The sequence below is a fragment of the Phragmites australis genome, chromosome 8 (assembly GCF_958298935.1).
Source record: "Phragmites australis chromosome 8, lpPhrAust1.1, whole genome shotgun sequence".
In the NCBI taxonomy this organism is placed as follows: domain Eukaryota; kingdom Viridiplantae; phylum Streptophyta; class Magnoliopsida; order Poales; family Poaceae; genus Phragmites; species Phragmites australis.
In genome coordinates this window covers 27487227-27503462 of record NC_084928.1, presented here as the reverse complement: position 1 = coordinate 27503462, position 16236 = coordinate 27487227, and the positions used below count along the sequence as shown (strand labels likewise).

Sequence of the window (16236 nt, the reverse complement as noted above, 5' to 3'; positions counted from 1 at the left end):
AAGCATAGTGACTCATATGAGAAACGAAGGTACTGCACTACGTAAAATGATTGCTAAAATGACCTTCAAAATTACTTTATGTAAAAGAAAAATCAAGCCTGTAGAATCAGGGAGAATGTAAATGAAAAGCACATGCAGTCCATTGGCCCAGAAGTTTAACAAACATCACTTGAAGAAATATAAACATGGCCAAATTTCAAGGCAAGAGCACAACTAATGCAACTATAAACTTCAATGGCAACTTTACACAACGAAAATACCAGCTGCCACCCATTATCACAAGTACTATTACCGGCTGAAGCATCTTCTACTACTTCTCTCCACACTGATATCAAACCATGGCAGAAATGTGAAACTGGAACATGCTATCATTATATATTAGCTAACGTATGAAATGTACATATGATTGATCCAACAACCTTGCTGATTTAAAAAGAGAATATGCAGTGGCTAAAATCCTAGCTTGTATCAGAAATCTTGAATAGGTGTGGTACTTATATTGTAGAAAAAAAAATCTGATATTGGAAGGAACCTGATGAATTTTAGGCACAATGTTGCTGCATTTTCTCAGAATCGCAAGAGGAAGTTAGGGCACCTGAGGATTTGTTGCTGCCAAAGCAGTACAATTTCCATTCGGATTCAGCAGGCATGTTAATTAAACTGCAGGAACAATTCAAGTCAACACTCAGTATAATCCATTAATATGATAGCACCAGTTTCTAAAGAGCAGGTCACTATATAGCACCAGTTTATTCAAAAACATTCTGAGCAATAACAAACTCTCATTATATGACCTAGGAAGCAATAATATGACATGTTTAATATAACATGTTCCAAAGAAATAAAATAGGCACCAGACAAGGAGTGATCATCTTGGAAAATCCAAGTGACACAAAAGGAGTGTTCATCTTGGAAAGAAAGCAAATAATTTGAATTTATCGGTTCAGTTTTGTACATGGTCAGCAGTTGTTAAAACATAATGCAATCTTAGGATGATGAAAAATAAAACGAACAAATTTTAGACGAAAAAACTGCTATTTGTGTGGTGTAGCAGCATGGCAATGGGAAAACTAAAACAACATGAGCAAGAAATATTTTCAAATCAGAGCCCCCCCCCCCTGTGAGAGAAGAAACGACATAATGTATTATAGAATTTCTAACGATGAGGAAAGGCGGAAAACAAATTGTACAACAGAAGATTCTTTTGCCACAAATGATATAATTATGAATAGAACAGAAGGTAGTGGGGAAGAACCAAATTTCAAATTTGAAAAATAATATCACTCTTGTTTCCAAATTTCAAACCTTCTGATCCTTCATTTCAAAAGGTAGAGATACAGCCAGCAAAGAGTATCAATCAACAAAAATCCTGCTACACCACCAGCTGCCCCTTTGTCAACCAGTTTAATTGATTGAAGATAAAAAATGCAGCATATTTGCAAATTTAATCTATGACAATCTTCTCTACAATGTGTGAGCATATGTACAATGTGTGTCAGTTGTTTTTTTAGAGAGACGTTGAGACTTTGCTTCCAACCAAATATATTTTCACACTTTTTCACTTTCCAGAGTCATCAACTTGTACATCTAGCTCAATGGCGCCAGTTAATGTTACCTGAAAGAGAACTTGCGCAGACTTTTCCCATCGCCCAGTGGTTTCTAGGTCAGTTCAAATTCACCGGTCAAATTTAAACTAAATAATTTGTTAAGAAATAAAGCTAAAATATATTTTTATGATACATATTCAAATTATTTGATGACATTTAAATTTTGGACTTAGAGACATCATGGAGTGTCGTTGTTATGATAGATGTCAAGTTCCCAGTCCAGCCTCATTATCGTGATAGCCAACACTTTATCCTCATGGATACCAGTGTAAGTCGCTTGTATTAATTGATTCATATAGAGAATAGCAATCATGTTATAAGAAATTTTCATCACTACATAACATTGGTTGTTATTAAATTTTAAAGGGGTCCAAAATAGAAGCAATTGCATCAAACAACAACGTTGAAAGATTCAATGCTTTACTCGCTGAAGGATGTGTTTATACCCTACATGAAGTGAGATTCGAACCTAACTGGGAGGAGGCGTTGCAATTTCGGAATATTGGACATCGATATGAGTGTGTCTTGAACAATCGCACTAGGGTTTTTGTTTCATTGTGATGTTTGTGTTGTTTAAGTAATTATACCAATGGATACTGGCAGCTACCTTTCTCATTATGGTGTTTTTATGTCTGTAATATATCCTACTACCTTTCTCATTATGGTGTTTTTATGTCTGTAATATATCCTATACGTTTGTAATGATGTCTTGTCATTATGGTGTTTTTATATGTCTGTAATATATCTTATTTCTATACTACTTTTCAATGGATGTGTATTTGGGACTGAAATTAAAAAGTGCTTTGAGATGGTCCAAAGTATGTTGAGATGGTCCAAAGTATGTTGAAATTCTCGATGCATAACTTACTCTTTAATATGCAATACCTAAATAAATAATTAAGCAGAACTATGTGCCAAAAAAAATAGATGTATGTACTTTAGTATTTTCTGTTTATAGCCTAATGAATCTAGCACTGTAAGATACGTATATGCCTTATTTTCTGAACTATTAAATTGTCAAATAATATATTCATATTTTAGGGTATATATCACATTACCAACAAATTGCCAAAGTGTCGAAAGATCGAAACCAGTCAAGAAGAAAAGGAAAAGAAGGTATGCATTTTAACACGACTAATTGTAATGTTAGCTATATAACCCATGCTACAACGTTAAACTAATATAATAAAAACATATGTGCTACTCTCATTTTAATTTTTTTGTAGTTATAGATGGACACCGCATAAGAAAGAGGTCTCGCAACAACTATATGTCACATAGCTCTTCTGGAATTTCTATTCAAGAATCATCCTATGCTTCATGTGATAGTTCATCAAACGATGAAGATGAGACACATCGACTACCATCCTCATTTTTTATTCCTACCCAAAGTAACCTCACATCAGAGGGGCCATTACAAGGTGAAGGCTCTAATGGTACAAGCTTATGTATGAATTATAGTAATGCTACTAGCTTAAATAACCTTTTATGTAATTTGATTAACGAAACATTGTATACCTTTGAATATGCCGGAAACATAACCTTGATTTCATGGCAAATCCAGCCATTGCTACACTGGAGCAGCAACGACAAACACAGTCAGAACAAACAAACACTCGTTGGAGGACAGTGGACCGTGCAGAAGCAAGGCGACAACGTGATAGAGCACGCCGTGCAAGCATGACGCCGGAGCAAGTTGCAAGTAGACGGGCTTGTGCTAGGCAACATTATGCAAATATGACACCTAAGCAGAGGCATGCAAGGTGAGATAAACAGAACCAACGAAACATAGCAAGACGAAGCACTCCCCATGCAAATTGTGTCGTGGGTACAAATATTACCTGCAACAAATGGCTCTGTGGTTGGCTCCAACAATATTGATACAACAAAAGCTATCTACCAGAACCTACCAAATAGCACTCATATGTTGAAACCTTAGCCAGACTGTCACCATTGTGGTGCGAGGAGGTTCGAATATGAGTCATTGGGATTTTGTTGCAAGGATGGGAAAGTCAAATTGGAGATGCCAGAACCACCTGAAGAGCTTCGACTGCTGTACACAAGTGCGGATCCTGAATCACAACATTTTCGGGATAGCATTAGATTTTTCAATGGTCATTTCTCGTTCACCACACTCTATTGTGATTATGACAAGGAACTCGCAAATGCAAAAGATGGAGTGTACACATTTAAATCTCATGGACAAATGTACCACAATATACACTCATTTGGATAACGAGATGATGACCCGAGCCATTTGCAACTATACTTCTATGATGACGATCCTTCCTTATCACATCATTTTCGACGCGCCCGAGATGAAACATATAGAGCAAGAGATAGGAGTGTCATTAGAAGTTTGGTGGGCATCCTAAGAGACAACCCCTACTCTGAAACATTCAGGAGCCTAGAACAAGTTGAAGACATGGACGAATATCGTATTATGCTAAACATTGAATACAAACTGGACCAGAGAGTATATAACATGCCATTAACATCAGAGGTGGCTGCTGTGTGGGTCGAGGGGAGCGAGTTGCACAAGCATTTTGATCGCAGCATAACTCTCTTTGCTAATAATGACACATACTATCCAATCAGACCTCATCATGGGTGCTATGACCCTTTGTCATATCCTATCCTTTTCCCAAGCGGGGAGCTCAGTTGGCATCCAGAGATACCAAAACAAGGTGTTGATATTAGACATATACGAAGGTCTCAGTCCATAAATCCTGACAACCCAGGTTAGTTAAGTGATATATAGTTTCATTATTACATCCATTTTCTCATAGTACTTATCAATCTTCTACTAATTAACTAATCATGTCTACTCTTTTCTTGATAGACACTAATAGCATGTTGTGCGTCATGATGCGCGAATATTATTGCTACAAGTTCCAGATGCGCCGTGGAATGTTCAACACCATCTTGCATGGGAAGCGCATGTTCTAGCAATTTGTAGTTGATACCTATATAAATCTTGAAACATCACGACTGAACTATATTCTGCACAACCAATCAAGAATACGTGTAGATCTTTACCAGGGCCTAGTGGATAGTGTATCTGCAGGGGAGAATCGAGCGAGTGCAATGGGCAAAAGATGGGTCCTTCCAGCGTCATTTATTGGTGGCCCGAGGGATATGAGACGATGATACATGGATGCTATGGCCTTGGTGCAGAAGTACGGTAAACCAGACATCTTCCTCACCATGACTTGCAACCCCAACTGGGAAGAAATACTTAGGGAGCTTGAACCTGGCCAGACACCACAAGACCATCCTGATCTTGTTGTGCGAGTATTTAGAGCCAAATTAGATGATCTCAAGTTTCAGCTCTTCCATAATCACATCCTTGGTGTTGTTGCGGCGCATGTCCATGTCATCGAGTTTCAGAAAAGGGGTCTACCGCATGTACACTTCCTCCTTATCATGAAGTCAGGCTATAAGCTTACATGTCCAGAACAGTACAACACTGTCATTTCCGAGAAGCTTCCAACCAAGGAAAGGTATCCTGAGCTTCATGAAATGGTTGTCAAACACATGATGCATGGTCCTTGTGGTTCGTTAAATCCTGGTAATGTATGTATGAAGAATCAAAATTGCACATGCAAGAGCTATTATCCACGCTAGTTTACTGACACAACTCTCCAAGGAAAGGACTCTCATCCCATCTACAGAAGACGGGATGATGGGCAGAAGGTACATGTAAGAGGGCATGTCTTGGACAACAGATGGGTTGTGCCATATAATCCTAAGCTACTAAGGAGGTATGACTGCCACATCAACGCCGAGGTTTGCTCAAGCATTAAGGCTGTCAAGTACCTTTACAAATACATCTACAAGGGTCATGACAGGGTATCTGTCGGTGTATCAGGAACCAGGGGTCCCTGAGTCCCGAGACCGGGCCGGCCATCCGCCAGGCGTCACCATCCCGCGAGGTCCGCCCTGCAAGATAAGAAGAAGCTAAGTCCCGGGAGAAGGTGCTCGGGGCCGCCGCCTCTGGTTCCCGAGCACCCCAGTTCCCCGATGATCCGCGGAGTCCAAGTACCGGGAAGAAAGTGCTCGGGAGAGAGTGCTCGGGGCTGCACGTGGCAGCCCCCGAGGGCTCGGTTCCCCGAAGGTTTCCCCCAGTGCTCGGGAGAGAGTGCTCGGGGCTGCACGTGGGAGCCCCCGAGGGCTCGGTTCCCCGAAGGTTTCCCCCAGTGCTCGGGAGAGAGTGCTCGGGGCTGCACGTGGCAGCCCCCGAGGGCTCGGTTCCCCGAAGGTTTCCCCCAGTGCTCGGGAGAGAGTGCTCGGGGCTTCACGTGGCAGCCCCCGAGGGCTCGGTTCCCCGAAGGTTTCCCCCAGTGCTCGGGAGAGAGTGCTTGGGGCTGCACGTGGCAGCCCCCGAGGACTCGGTTCCCCGAAGGTCTCACCAGAGTGCTCGGGAGAGAGTGCTCGGGGCTGCACGTGGCAGCCCCCGAGGACTCGGTTCCCTGAAGGTTCGCGCAAGATCGTTCGACGACTCGAAGGGTCCCCTCGCCGGGGTGTCAGCCAGTCAAAGACGTAAATGCCGCATATAATAGGCACGCGCGGCCTGACATCCTGACATTCTCAGCTGCCCACGCCCTAGTGTCAGACCCTGCCATGTTCTGGCAGGGGAGCGTGGGTCCATTAAATGCACGGGTCCCATCCCGTTTCGCCCGGGTGCCTCGGGATAACATTGCCAGAATCGAAGCGCTCCGCCTGCCACCCTGCCCCGGCAGAAGGACAAGACAGGGTGGGCGCACCGGGCACCTCTGCGGCTGCCCGGTGGGCCCCCTTAATGGCGCTGGAGGACCTCCGCAGTGGCTGGTGGTCGGATACACGCCGCAATCTTCCACCGCCCCTGTCACTTCGCCGAGACGGAATGATGACGCCTTTCTCCGTGGCACCTCGGCACGTACGCCCCCTCTTTCCCATTCATGATAAGTCAAGGTCGGCGCGCCTATAAAAGGAAAGGGGCTCACAGCTCACAAGACAGACAGCTCAGAGGCACACACTCACGACTCATCTTGGGAGAATTCCGCCTCAGATCCGGAAGCCCTCAAGAAGCATTCGAAGCCCAGATCAAAAGACGGAGAACGTCACGAACAAACTCAAGCCAAGCTAGAACATGAGAGCCTCAAGCTCCCTATAGACAGCTCACTCCTGTAACTAGATACATCCTTGGAGAATTCCCTTCAAGAAGAGATATAACACACACACAGGAGTAGGGTGTTACGCCCCCGTGCGGCCCGAACCTGTCTAAACCCCGGTGCACCCATCTTTCTTGCACTAGGTCGATCATCTCCCACCACCAGCCACTGCATTTATTTCCGTTCCCATTTATTTCCCCGGCAAGCTCGTTCAGGATCATCCCCCTGGCCGAATCTCTAAAAAGGGGTCTCTCGGGATTCCTGCGACAGGAGTTCATCCTCCGACAGTATCTGTTTCTATCAGTGATGCCGATGGAAATCATGAGATTAATGAGATCGATGATTACATGGAAGCTAGATGGGTAGCCCCACAGGAGGCATTGTGGATAATCTTTGCCTTTGATCTTAGTGGGATCTCCCCCCCAATGCTCTAGCTGCAACTTCATCTCCCTGGCATGCATCTCGTGTCCTACAGGGATAACACGGATGTACGTCAGGTTTTGGACCAACAAGGTGCCTCTGAGACCATGTTAACTGGGTATTTTAAGGCGAATTGTGAGTTCCCGTGGGCACGAAGCATACTATATAGGGAATTCCCAGAAAATGCAGTTTGGAACCCTACATTAAAGAAATGGAAGAAGAGAAAACAACACACACAAGTTGGAAGGATCATCTCAGCGCATCCTACGGAGGGAGAAAGATACTATCTAAGGGTACTACTAAACCATGTGGCAGGTGCTACTTCATATGAAAATCTAAGGACATTTGATGGTGTTGTCTACCCAACCTTCCGAGAAGCTGCCGAGAAAAGAGGTCTTATTGAGTCAGACAATAACATCGATGATTGCCTAACAGAGGCTGAAATATTCCATATGCCATCATCTCTCCGAAGGCTGTTTGCCACAATATTGGTTTTCTGTGAACCCAACAATGTCCGTGGGATATGGAACAAGCACCTAGAGGCAATGTCCAATGACTTCCGACGAGACCAAATGAACTCACATGTAGTTGAACAAATGGTTCTGTTGGATATTAGAAATATGCTACAGTCAATGGGTAAGGACATATCATCATTCCCTCTTCCTGAGATCGAAGAGGAGCATGACACAATGTCTGGAGAGGTAAGGGAAATATTCGAAGAGAGAACTATAGAGGCAGACCATGAATTTGCCTCGGTCGTGTCATCTCTCAATCGTGAACAACGGTATGCTTATGACAAAATATTATCATCTGTTGACAGCGGTAATGGAACTGCATTCTTTGTTGATGGTCCTGGAGGGACCGGAAAGACATTCCTATACAAAGCTTTGCTAGCGAAAGTCCGTAGTGAGGGAAAGATAGCTGTTGCTACCACAACGTCTGGTGTTGCTGCCTCCATCCTGCCTGCTGGCAGGACTGCACACTCAAGATTTAAGATATCACTTAGCATATAAGAAGGAGGAGTGTGTAACTTTACGAAGCAGAGTGAGACCGCGAAACTTCTTCGAATGGCTTCACTTATATTATGGGATGAGGTCTCTATGACAAAAAGGCAAGCAATTGAGGCACTTGATAAGAGCCTGAGAGACATCATGGAAAAGCCTGATCTACCATTTGGAGGAAAGACTATAGTTTTTGGAGGTGACTTCAGGCAGGTCCTTCCAGTTGTGCGAAAGGGGACAAGAGCACAAATAATAAATGCAACATTACGCAGATCTTACCTATGGGAAAACATGCAAAAGCTGAAGCTTGTTCATAATATGAGGTCTCAATCAGATCCATGGTTTTCTAACTACCTACTGCGTATCGGGAATGGCACTGAAAAAACCGTGAAAGATGACAATGTAAAGGTACCCAACGAGATATGTGTGCCTTACACTGGTGCAGAATTTGATATTGATAATCTTATTGATAGAGTCTTTCCTATGTTAGCAACACACATGTCCAATTCAGACTACATCACATCTCACGCTATTTTGACAAGAAATGAGAACGTTGATGACATAAACATGAGGCTTATCGAATGCTTTCCTAGTGATGAGATGGTCTATCACAGCTATGACCTTACAGTTGATGATCCTAACAACTACTACCCTCCCGAATTCTTGAATTCTCTAACCCCAAATGGACTACCACCACACATCCTCAAGCTAAAGGTCAATTGCCCTGTGATTTTGCTCAGAAATCTAGATCCAGCTAATGGTTTGTGTAATGGGACGAGGTTGATAGTCCGAGCATTTCAAAGGAACACTGTCGATGCAAAAATTGTGCTAGGCCAACATGCTGGAAAAAGACTATTCCTACCAAGGATATCTTTGTGCCCATCTGATGACGAAATATTCCCCTTTAAGTTTAAGAGGAATCAATTTTCTATCAGAGTGAGCTTCGCAATGACCATCAACAAAGCAACAAGACAAACGATCCCACATGTTGGAATCTATCTACCTAATCCAGTTTTCTCCCATGGTCAGCTCTATGTCGCCCTGTCGCGAGCAACTGCTAGGAGAAATATCAAAATATTTGCTGCATCGGGAAATGATGCTACTGTAGATTCAACCTACACGCTAACCAAGAATATTGTCTACAAAGAAGTCCTCACCTCGTAAATACATATCATGTTCGACACAAAACAATTTATTTGTTTCTATGCCTATGTAATCTATGAATGTTATACTATTTTAATCACATTATTCTTCTTTTCTTTCATGCTATTGAAATAATAAAACACAAGTTCGAAATATATATACCGTAGCAATGCACGGGTACCTTACTAGTACCCATTATGGTTTAAGTTTGTGAGTACTTTCGTACTCACGCTACTCTTTTAGGTGCTACCGGCGAGAAGGAGTTGGTCTTTGGCTATTTCACTCCCGCCGAGGGTGGTGGCGAGCATGAGTAGACAACTACTCGGAGGTCGTGCTTTTGTAATGGATCCTAAGGCATATGGCTTCATCCTCCTTTTGTTGTTTATAGTTTTAGTTTCCGCTGCATAGTTCTCTTTTGTCTAGGAGTTTATTAGTTTCAGTCTTCTCCTAGCTCTCTTTTGTTGTAAATTGTAAGAAATTGTGGATGCTTAAGAACATGTAGTATAATTAAATTACTCGCTCTTTGTAAGCTTTGTTGTGATGTGATATGTTGGAAAGACATGTGTACCGATCTTGGGCACAAAACACGTACCAGGACTACAGGAGTGATATTCGGATTAGTCATTGAAGTCGTGATTAAGTAAATGATCAATTTAATGATTACTTAGAATACTGTTTGGACGGTTCCTTACAAAGATATTCATCAAACTAGCCTTAACACAAGATTGACTAAGCCAAAGCAATTACGAGTATGCTGATTAAGAATGTAGCATTTCATAGTCTACATGATTCATAAAATTGCCAAGTTTCATCTTTAGGAAAGCTAGATTGCTTGAAATTATTCATGTCAAGGCATTAATAGGAGTCTAATTTTGAAAGATTACTCTATACAACTACTCAACTTAGCCTAAATTCGAGTCTAGCAACTGAAAATACTAAAAACATATAAGTCAAAGCTCAACTATAATGATTATCTTACAAGATGAGATGCAATGCAAATACAATAAAAGTAGGATAGAGTTTGTACAGCTGCAACTCCCCCTTACACAATGCCATAGGCATGGTACACTCCAAGCTCTACCCTCAAATACACAAATCTTGTTGCATCTAGAGGTTTAGTAAAGATGTCTGCAAGCTGGTGTTGGATATTTATGTGTCTCAAGTCAATACCTCCCTTCTCACTGTGGTCTCACAAGAAGTGGAACCTTACATCTATGTGTTTGGTTTCGGAGTGTTGGGCTGGGTTATTGGCTAAGCTAATGGCACTGGTGTTGTCACAAAAAAGTGGCGAACTCTTGAAATCTAACCCAAAATCGCTCAAGGTAGCAACCATCCACAAAATCTGAGAATAACAGCTAGCAACGGCAATATATTCAGCTTTAATAGTTGACTACGCAACACTAGACTATTTGCAAGAAGACCAACACACAAGAAAAGTATCTAAGACATGACAAGTACCGAAGGTACTCTTTCTATCAATTCTACAACCAACAAAGTCGGTATCCAAAAAACCAAGAAGAGAGAGAGAAGAAGATGAAGAAAACCAAAGACCATACTCAAGGGTGTGTTGAGAATCCTCAATATGCGCTTCACTGCTTGATGGTGAAATGTCCTTGGTGATGCTTGGAAGCGGGCACACAAGTAGACGACGAAGTGGATGTCGGGTCTTGTTGCAGTTAGGTACCAGAGGGAGTCGATTATGCTCATGTACTCACATTGGTCTACCTCCTCGCTATCTTCATCCAGATCAAGTATGGTCGAGGTAGCCATCGATGTCACCAGGGGCTTCGCATCGCTCATGTTGAACTTCTTCAGCAAATCCTTGGTATAATTCGTCTGATGGATAAATGTACTTTGCTTGCATTGCTTGATTTGCAATCAAGGAAGAAGTTGAGCTCGTCCATTATCGACATCTCAAATTCCCTGCTCATAGTTTCTGTAAACTTGACCACAAGAGCATGAGAAGAACTACTAAAAATGATATCATCCATGTATATCTGAACAAGTAGCAAGTCATGTCATGCCTAAAGGTGAACAAAGTTTTATCAACCGAACCCATTACATACCCATGCTCTAACAAAAAGGACTTAAACCTATCATACCAAGCCTATCAAATCAGCTCTGATACCAAATGTAGGACTGAGAATGACGACTAGTGGGAGTGAATAGGTGCCTCGTAAATTTCTTTGATGGCATTTTCTTATTTTGGTTACCCAACGCACCTCAAAATCAAGAGTGGAAACAAAATTCAGAGAGAGACAAGTTGCAATGGAATTTTTCAAAGAAAGACATGGCTCTCATGGATGTACATGAACCCTAGGTTTCATTGAAACTCATCCCATGGGTCATGGCAACAAAAGATATCAACTTGAAGGAAGAAAATTTTGAACCAACAAAAAGATTATCGAAAGAAGAAATTCTCCAAGTTGATAATCTAGAGGCAAGGGAATTCAAAACCAAATCTGAATATGAATTTTATGCCTCTAGCAATAATAAGAACAACTTCCCAATGTGAAAAAAATCTCAACTCATCTACCAAAACGAAAATCACAACCAGAAAGGAAAAACTCGTAACAAAGTAAGGAAGCCAATAGAAAGAAACTAGAAGGAGATTAACACAAGCATCAGAGAAAAAATGCACCTTATTTTTTTATAAATGTCACCCTTCTTTTCGGTAGATTATAAAGTATTTTCCTCTCAAAAAGCTCTCTCCTATTACGAAGGCTAAACTCTTCTCTCTCCTTTACTCTAAAACTCAACCACATACAACTCAAATAGCTAGCTCAAGCCTCAAACACAGCTCTACCTCTCTATTTATAGATATAGAGAGCTTGCTTAACCCTAAAGCTTCCTTGTTCCTAAACTACCTCTCTCTTCCAATGGCCTCTTACCTACCACCGGGGTATTTTTTTTGGATTTTTTTGCTTCATCCATCGAAAGGCCATGGCGCCTTCATAACTTAGTTTCGCCTCGATACTAGCTTCGCAATAATGCCACGTGCACTCCATCCTTCCACAGTTTTAAAGCCAAACTACAAAACCACCTCGCACACTTTTCAAAGCATGACTTGCTGTTACTTGCTTTCACTTCAAGCAAGCATCCCAATGTCAACACATGTACTCTTTCTTGCGATCTTGACCGCCGCATGTCTCTCCCGCTTGCGATCCCTCGGGCCACCTTGTCACTTATACCGACATCCACTTCGCTTGACTTCGTCAACACGTCATCGTCATCCTTTGTCCCATGCTTTGTTTTACCTTCATGTGCATAACTAGGATCACCCTTGACTCCGCGTGACCCCCTCTATCATCCGGCACCAAGCACCCCACTTGGCCCGATCATCCCGTCGTCGGCTACCAAGTTGCGTCATCACCTACACAACACGAGACAAGCACACTCATATCTCCAACTCCATTATAGATTAGTGCATAATAAAAATCCTCAGTCAATGCACACCTTAGAAAAATCACGAACGCCGGATGTTCTGGCTTTGTCACCTCCTTAGCGTTGGATCATCCAGCATGTTCAATCCAACAAACTGGACATCTTGCAACCTCTCTGCAAGAAATGCTCCTGCGTACACTTCATTCCATCGACAGACCATCTGGTGAGTTCACTTTCATCACACCATTCTACAAACTTTCTACAAGAAATAATCTAGCGTGCATTGCTCTCCATAACCGGACCATCCGATGTGTTTAAGTCCACCAGAGTCGACTTGCAGCCTCTCTACAAGAAATGCTCCACTGTATATTGCTGCCCATCGCCGGACTATCCATTGTGTACTTTCTGCCTCTAGGATGAAAAGCTCCGGTGTGAACCTCATCTGAACGCTGAACCTTCCGGTGTGTACAAAATCCCAAGCGCTGAATTATCTGGGGTGTACATTTTTCCTGGACTCAAAGACAAACACGCTAACTCCTTTTTTCTCTATAACTTTACTTAGCTATAATCATAATTGCAACACATATACATGCTCATGCAATTCACAAATCAACAAATCAAAATAGCAACATTATCAATCATCTTATCATATATAAACCAGACGTACCGCGGTTCTGGCCCAGGAACGGCCCAGGCCATCATGTGGTGCCAACCTGGCTCTATTAGGCATGGGTTGTGACTACAGTATCAGACCGTCTACCGACCTATTAGCCACGACCTATTTAGACAACTTTATTGTGAAGTAAACAATCAAACTTTACCTTTCGCAGCATTCATGTTTCATTGGACAAGACACAGTTGAAAATGTTGAAGCATCTCTGCTAGCTCCCCTGTCTCCCAATTGCCATCCGACGAAACAAGCGATGGCGGAGGTTTCCGCGGTTAAAATTTAACGAATTTGTTATTTAACTCCCGAGTGATTGTTTTTTTCTAAAGACCAGGCTTATCTAGAACTTACTCTACACTATTTAGGCATAGGCCACTTACTACAGTGTTTAAAGGAAAATGAAAAGTTAATCCAGTCCAATTAAGCACTTTTAAAAGTTTAAACTAAGGTTCCAGCATCCTTATATAACCCCATGCAGTCACTCTTGAGTGTCCACCACCCACGGCCAACTAAGCCAAGTACATCTCCAAGCTTTAAGCTTTGCTCTGCTTCTAGTCTCATACTCCTCTTCACAATCTAAAATCTGATTCACCAATGTGCACCACCACTCCTGTGCCGTCGGTGCCGGCGGTGGCAGTGGCCGGCGCCAAGGGCGGCCACCACGTCTACGTGACGCTGCCCCAACGCGCGGACGGCCATTGCGGCCGCCAGCTCAAGTGCCACGCGGTGCTCCTGCCGGCTGCAGGGGAGACCGTCCGGGAGGCGGCGGCGCTGTGCCGGCTGGCGTTCCCGATCGCGCTGACCGCGCTGCTGCTCTACTCGCGGACGGCCCTGTCGATGATCTTCCTGGGCTCCATCGGCGACCTCCCGCTGGCCGCGGGCTCCCTCGCCATCGCCTTCGCCAACATTACCGGCTACTCGGTGCTGTCAGGGCTCTCTCTCGGCATGGACCCGCTCTGCTCCCAGGCGTTCGGCGCCAACCAGCCGCGTCTGTTGGGCCTCACCCTGTACCGCTCCGTGCTCTTCCTGCTCTGCTGCTCGCTGCCGCTCTCCGCGCTCTGGCTCAACATGTCCAAGATTCTCGTCTTCCTCGGCCAGGACCGCGAGATCACGGCACTCGCGCAGGAGTACATCCGCTTCTCCCTCCCCGACCTCTTCTCCTTCTCCCTCATCCACCCGCTCCGCGTGTACCTCCGATCGCAGGGGATCACGCGCCCGCTCGCCGCCGCCGCGGGCGCTGCCGTGCTCTTCCACGTGCCAGCGAACTACGTGCTGGTGGGGCGCCTCGGGCTCGGCGCGCCCGGTGTGGCGGCAGCGGCGTCGGCGTCCAACTTCGTGCTCCTCAGCGTGCTGCTTACGTACGTCGTCGGCCGCCGCGACGAGGCGCTGCGCGCGGCAGGGGCGCCCACGGCGGAGTGGCTCGCCGGGTGGGGTCCCCTCGCTCTGCTGGCCGCGCCCAGCTGCGTGTCGGTGTGCCTGGAATGGTGGTGGTACGAGGTGATGATCCTGCTCTGCGGCTTCCTGCCGGACCCGAAGGCGGCGGTGGCGTCCATGGGCGTGCTCATGCAGACGACAGCGTTGGTGTACGTGTTCCCGTCGTCGCTCGGGTTCGGCGTGTCCGCGCGGGTGGGCAACGAGCTGGGCGCGAACCGCCCGGGCCGCGCGCGCGCCGCGGCGCACGTGGCCGTGGCCGGGGCCGCGGGCATGGGGCTTGCGGCCATGTCGTTCGCGGCTGGGGTGCGCCACGCGTGGGGGCGCATGTTCACCGCCGACGCCAACATCCTCCAGCTGACCGCCGCAGCCCTGCCGATCGTGGGGCTCTGCGAGCTCGGCAACTGCCCGCAGACCGTCGGCTGCGGCGTGCTCCGCGGGAGCGCTCGGCCGGCGCGCGCCGCGCACGTCAACCTGGGCGCCTTCTACCTGGTGGGCATGCCCGTCGCCGTGCTGCTCGCGTTCGGGCTCGGCGTGGGGTTCGTCGGGCTCTGGGTGGGCCTCCTCGCCGCCCAGGTGTGCTGCGCCGGGCTCATGCTCTGCGCCATCGGCTCCACTGACTGGGAGGCGCAGGCGCAGCGGGCGCAGGAGCTGACGTCATCCTCGCCGGGCGACGTGGAGAATCGCGGGGCCCACGCGTCAGCTGCGGAGGGAGCCAGGCCGGAGAAAGGGGAGCAGGAGCAGGACGTGGAGGGGCGGTGCTACGAGCCGTTGATCTTGAACCGCGAGGAGACAGAGCCTGAGACTGCGTAGGCTGCTTTGAGATCGGTGAAAAGGCTTGGAGCTACTGTAATTTTTATTCTTACTCTCTGATCAATTGGAACTACTACTGGTAGTATTCCAGTACTAATGGTAATGGATATATGTTTTGTTGTTTTCCCTCCTTTTCTATTGGCTTTTCCATCATTGATAGTTTTGGTGGTGTTAAGATGTGTTAAGAGACTGAGAGCACACTCTTAATTGGTACTAGATCAATGGAGAAATATTGTATTTTCGCCAATCCTGTAAATTCTATGTAGTTTTCCTTCTTCTTTATGATTCCAACATTTTGGCAATCATTAATAGGTAGTAAGTTGTCGGCCCAAAAAAAAAGTAAATTTGAATTTCGAGTCGAAAGATGCGTAAATAATCTATCCCTAAAATTCATATTTGTATCCACCTGCAAATTTAAATATTCAGTCAAACTTTCACCACTGTGCTCCTAAATATCTCGGTCTGAGATAACCCCCATGAAAATGACAGCAGCATGTCTGAAACATTCATAGTTTTTTAGCTGATATTATATTTGATAATTGACACATAAATGGTACTATTTGCTTGGCTCCTTTCACACCGGGCGTGCCTCCCAGTGGGGAAGCAAGTTGGGCCAG

At 45.1% G+C, this 16236-nt stretch overlaps 2 protein-coding genes across 2 annotated transcripts; both read left to right on the top strand.

Annotated features, from left to right (window-relative positions):
- Positions 1–8247: 8247 nt before the first annotated feature.
- LOC133927700 (uncharacterized) lies at positions 8248–9345 on the top strand. The gene has a single exon (XM_062374128.1). It carries the CDS (start codon positions 8248–8250, stop codon positions 9343–9345), a length of 1098 nt encoding a protein of 365 aa, XP_062230112.1.
- A 4528-nt stretch (positions 9346–13873) lies between these two features.
- Positions 13874–15743, top strand: LOC133925927 (protein DETOXIFICATION 52-like). Its single transcript, XM_062371667.1, has one exon. It carries the CDS (start codon positions 13970–13972, stop codon positions 15617–15619), a length of 1650 nt encoding a protein of 549 aa, XP_062227651.1. The 5' UTR covers positions 13874–13969; the 3' UTR covers positions 15620–15743.
- The last annotated feature ends 493 nt before the right edge of the window (positions 15744–16236 follow it).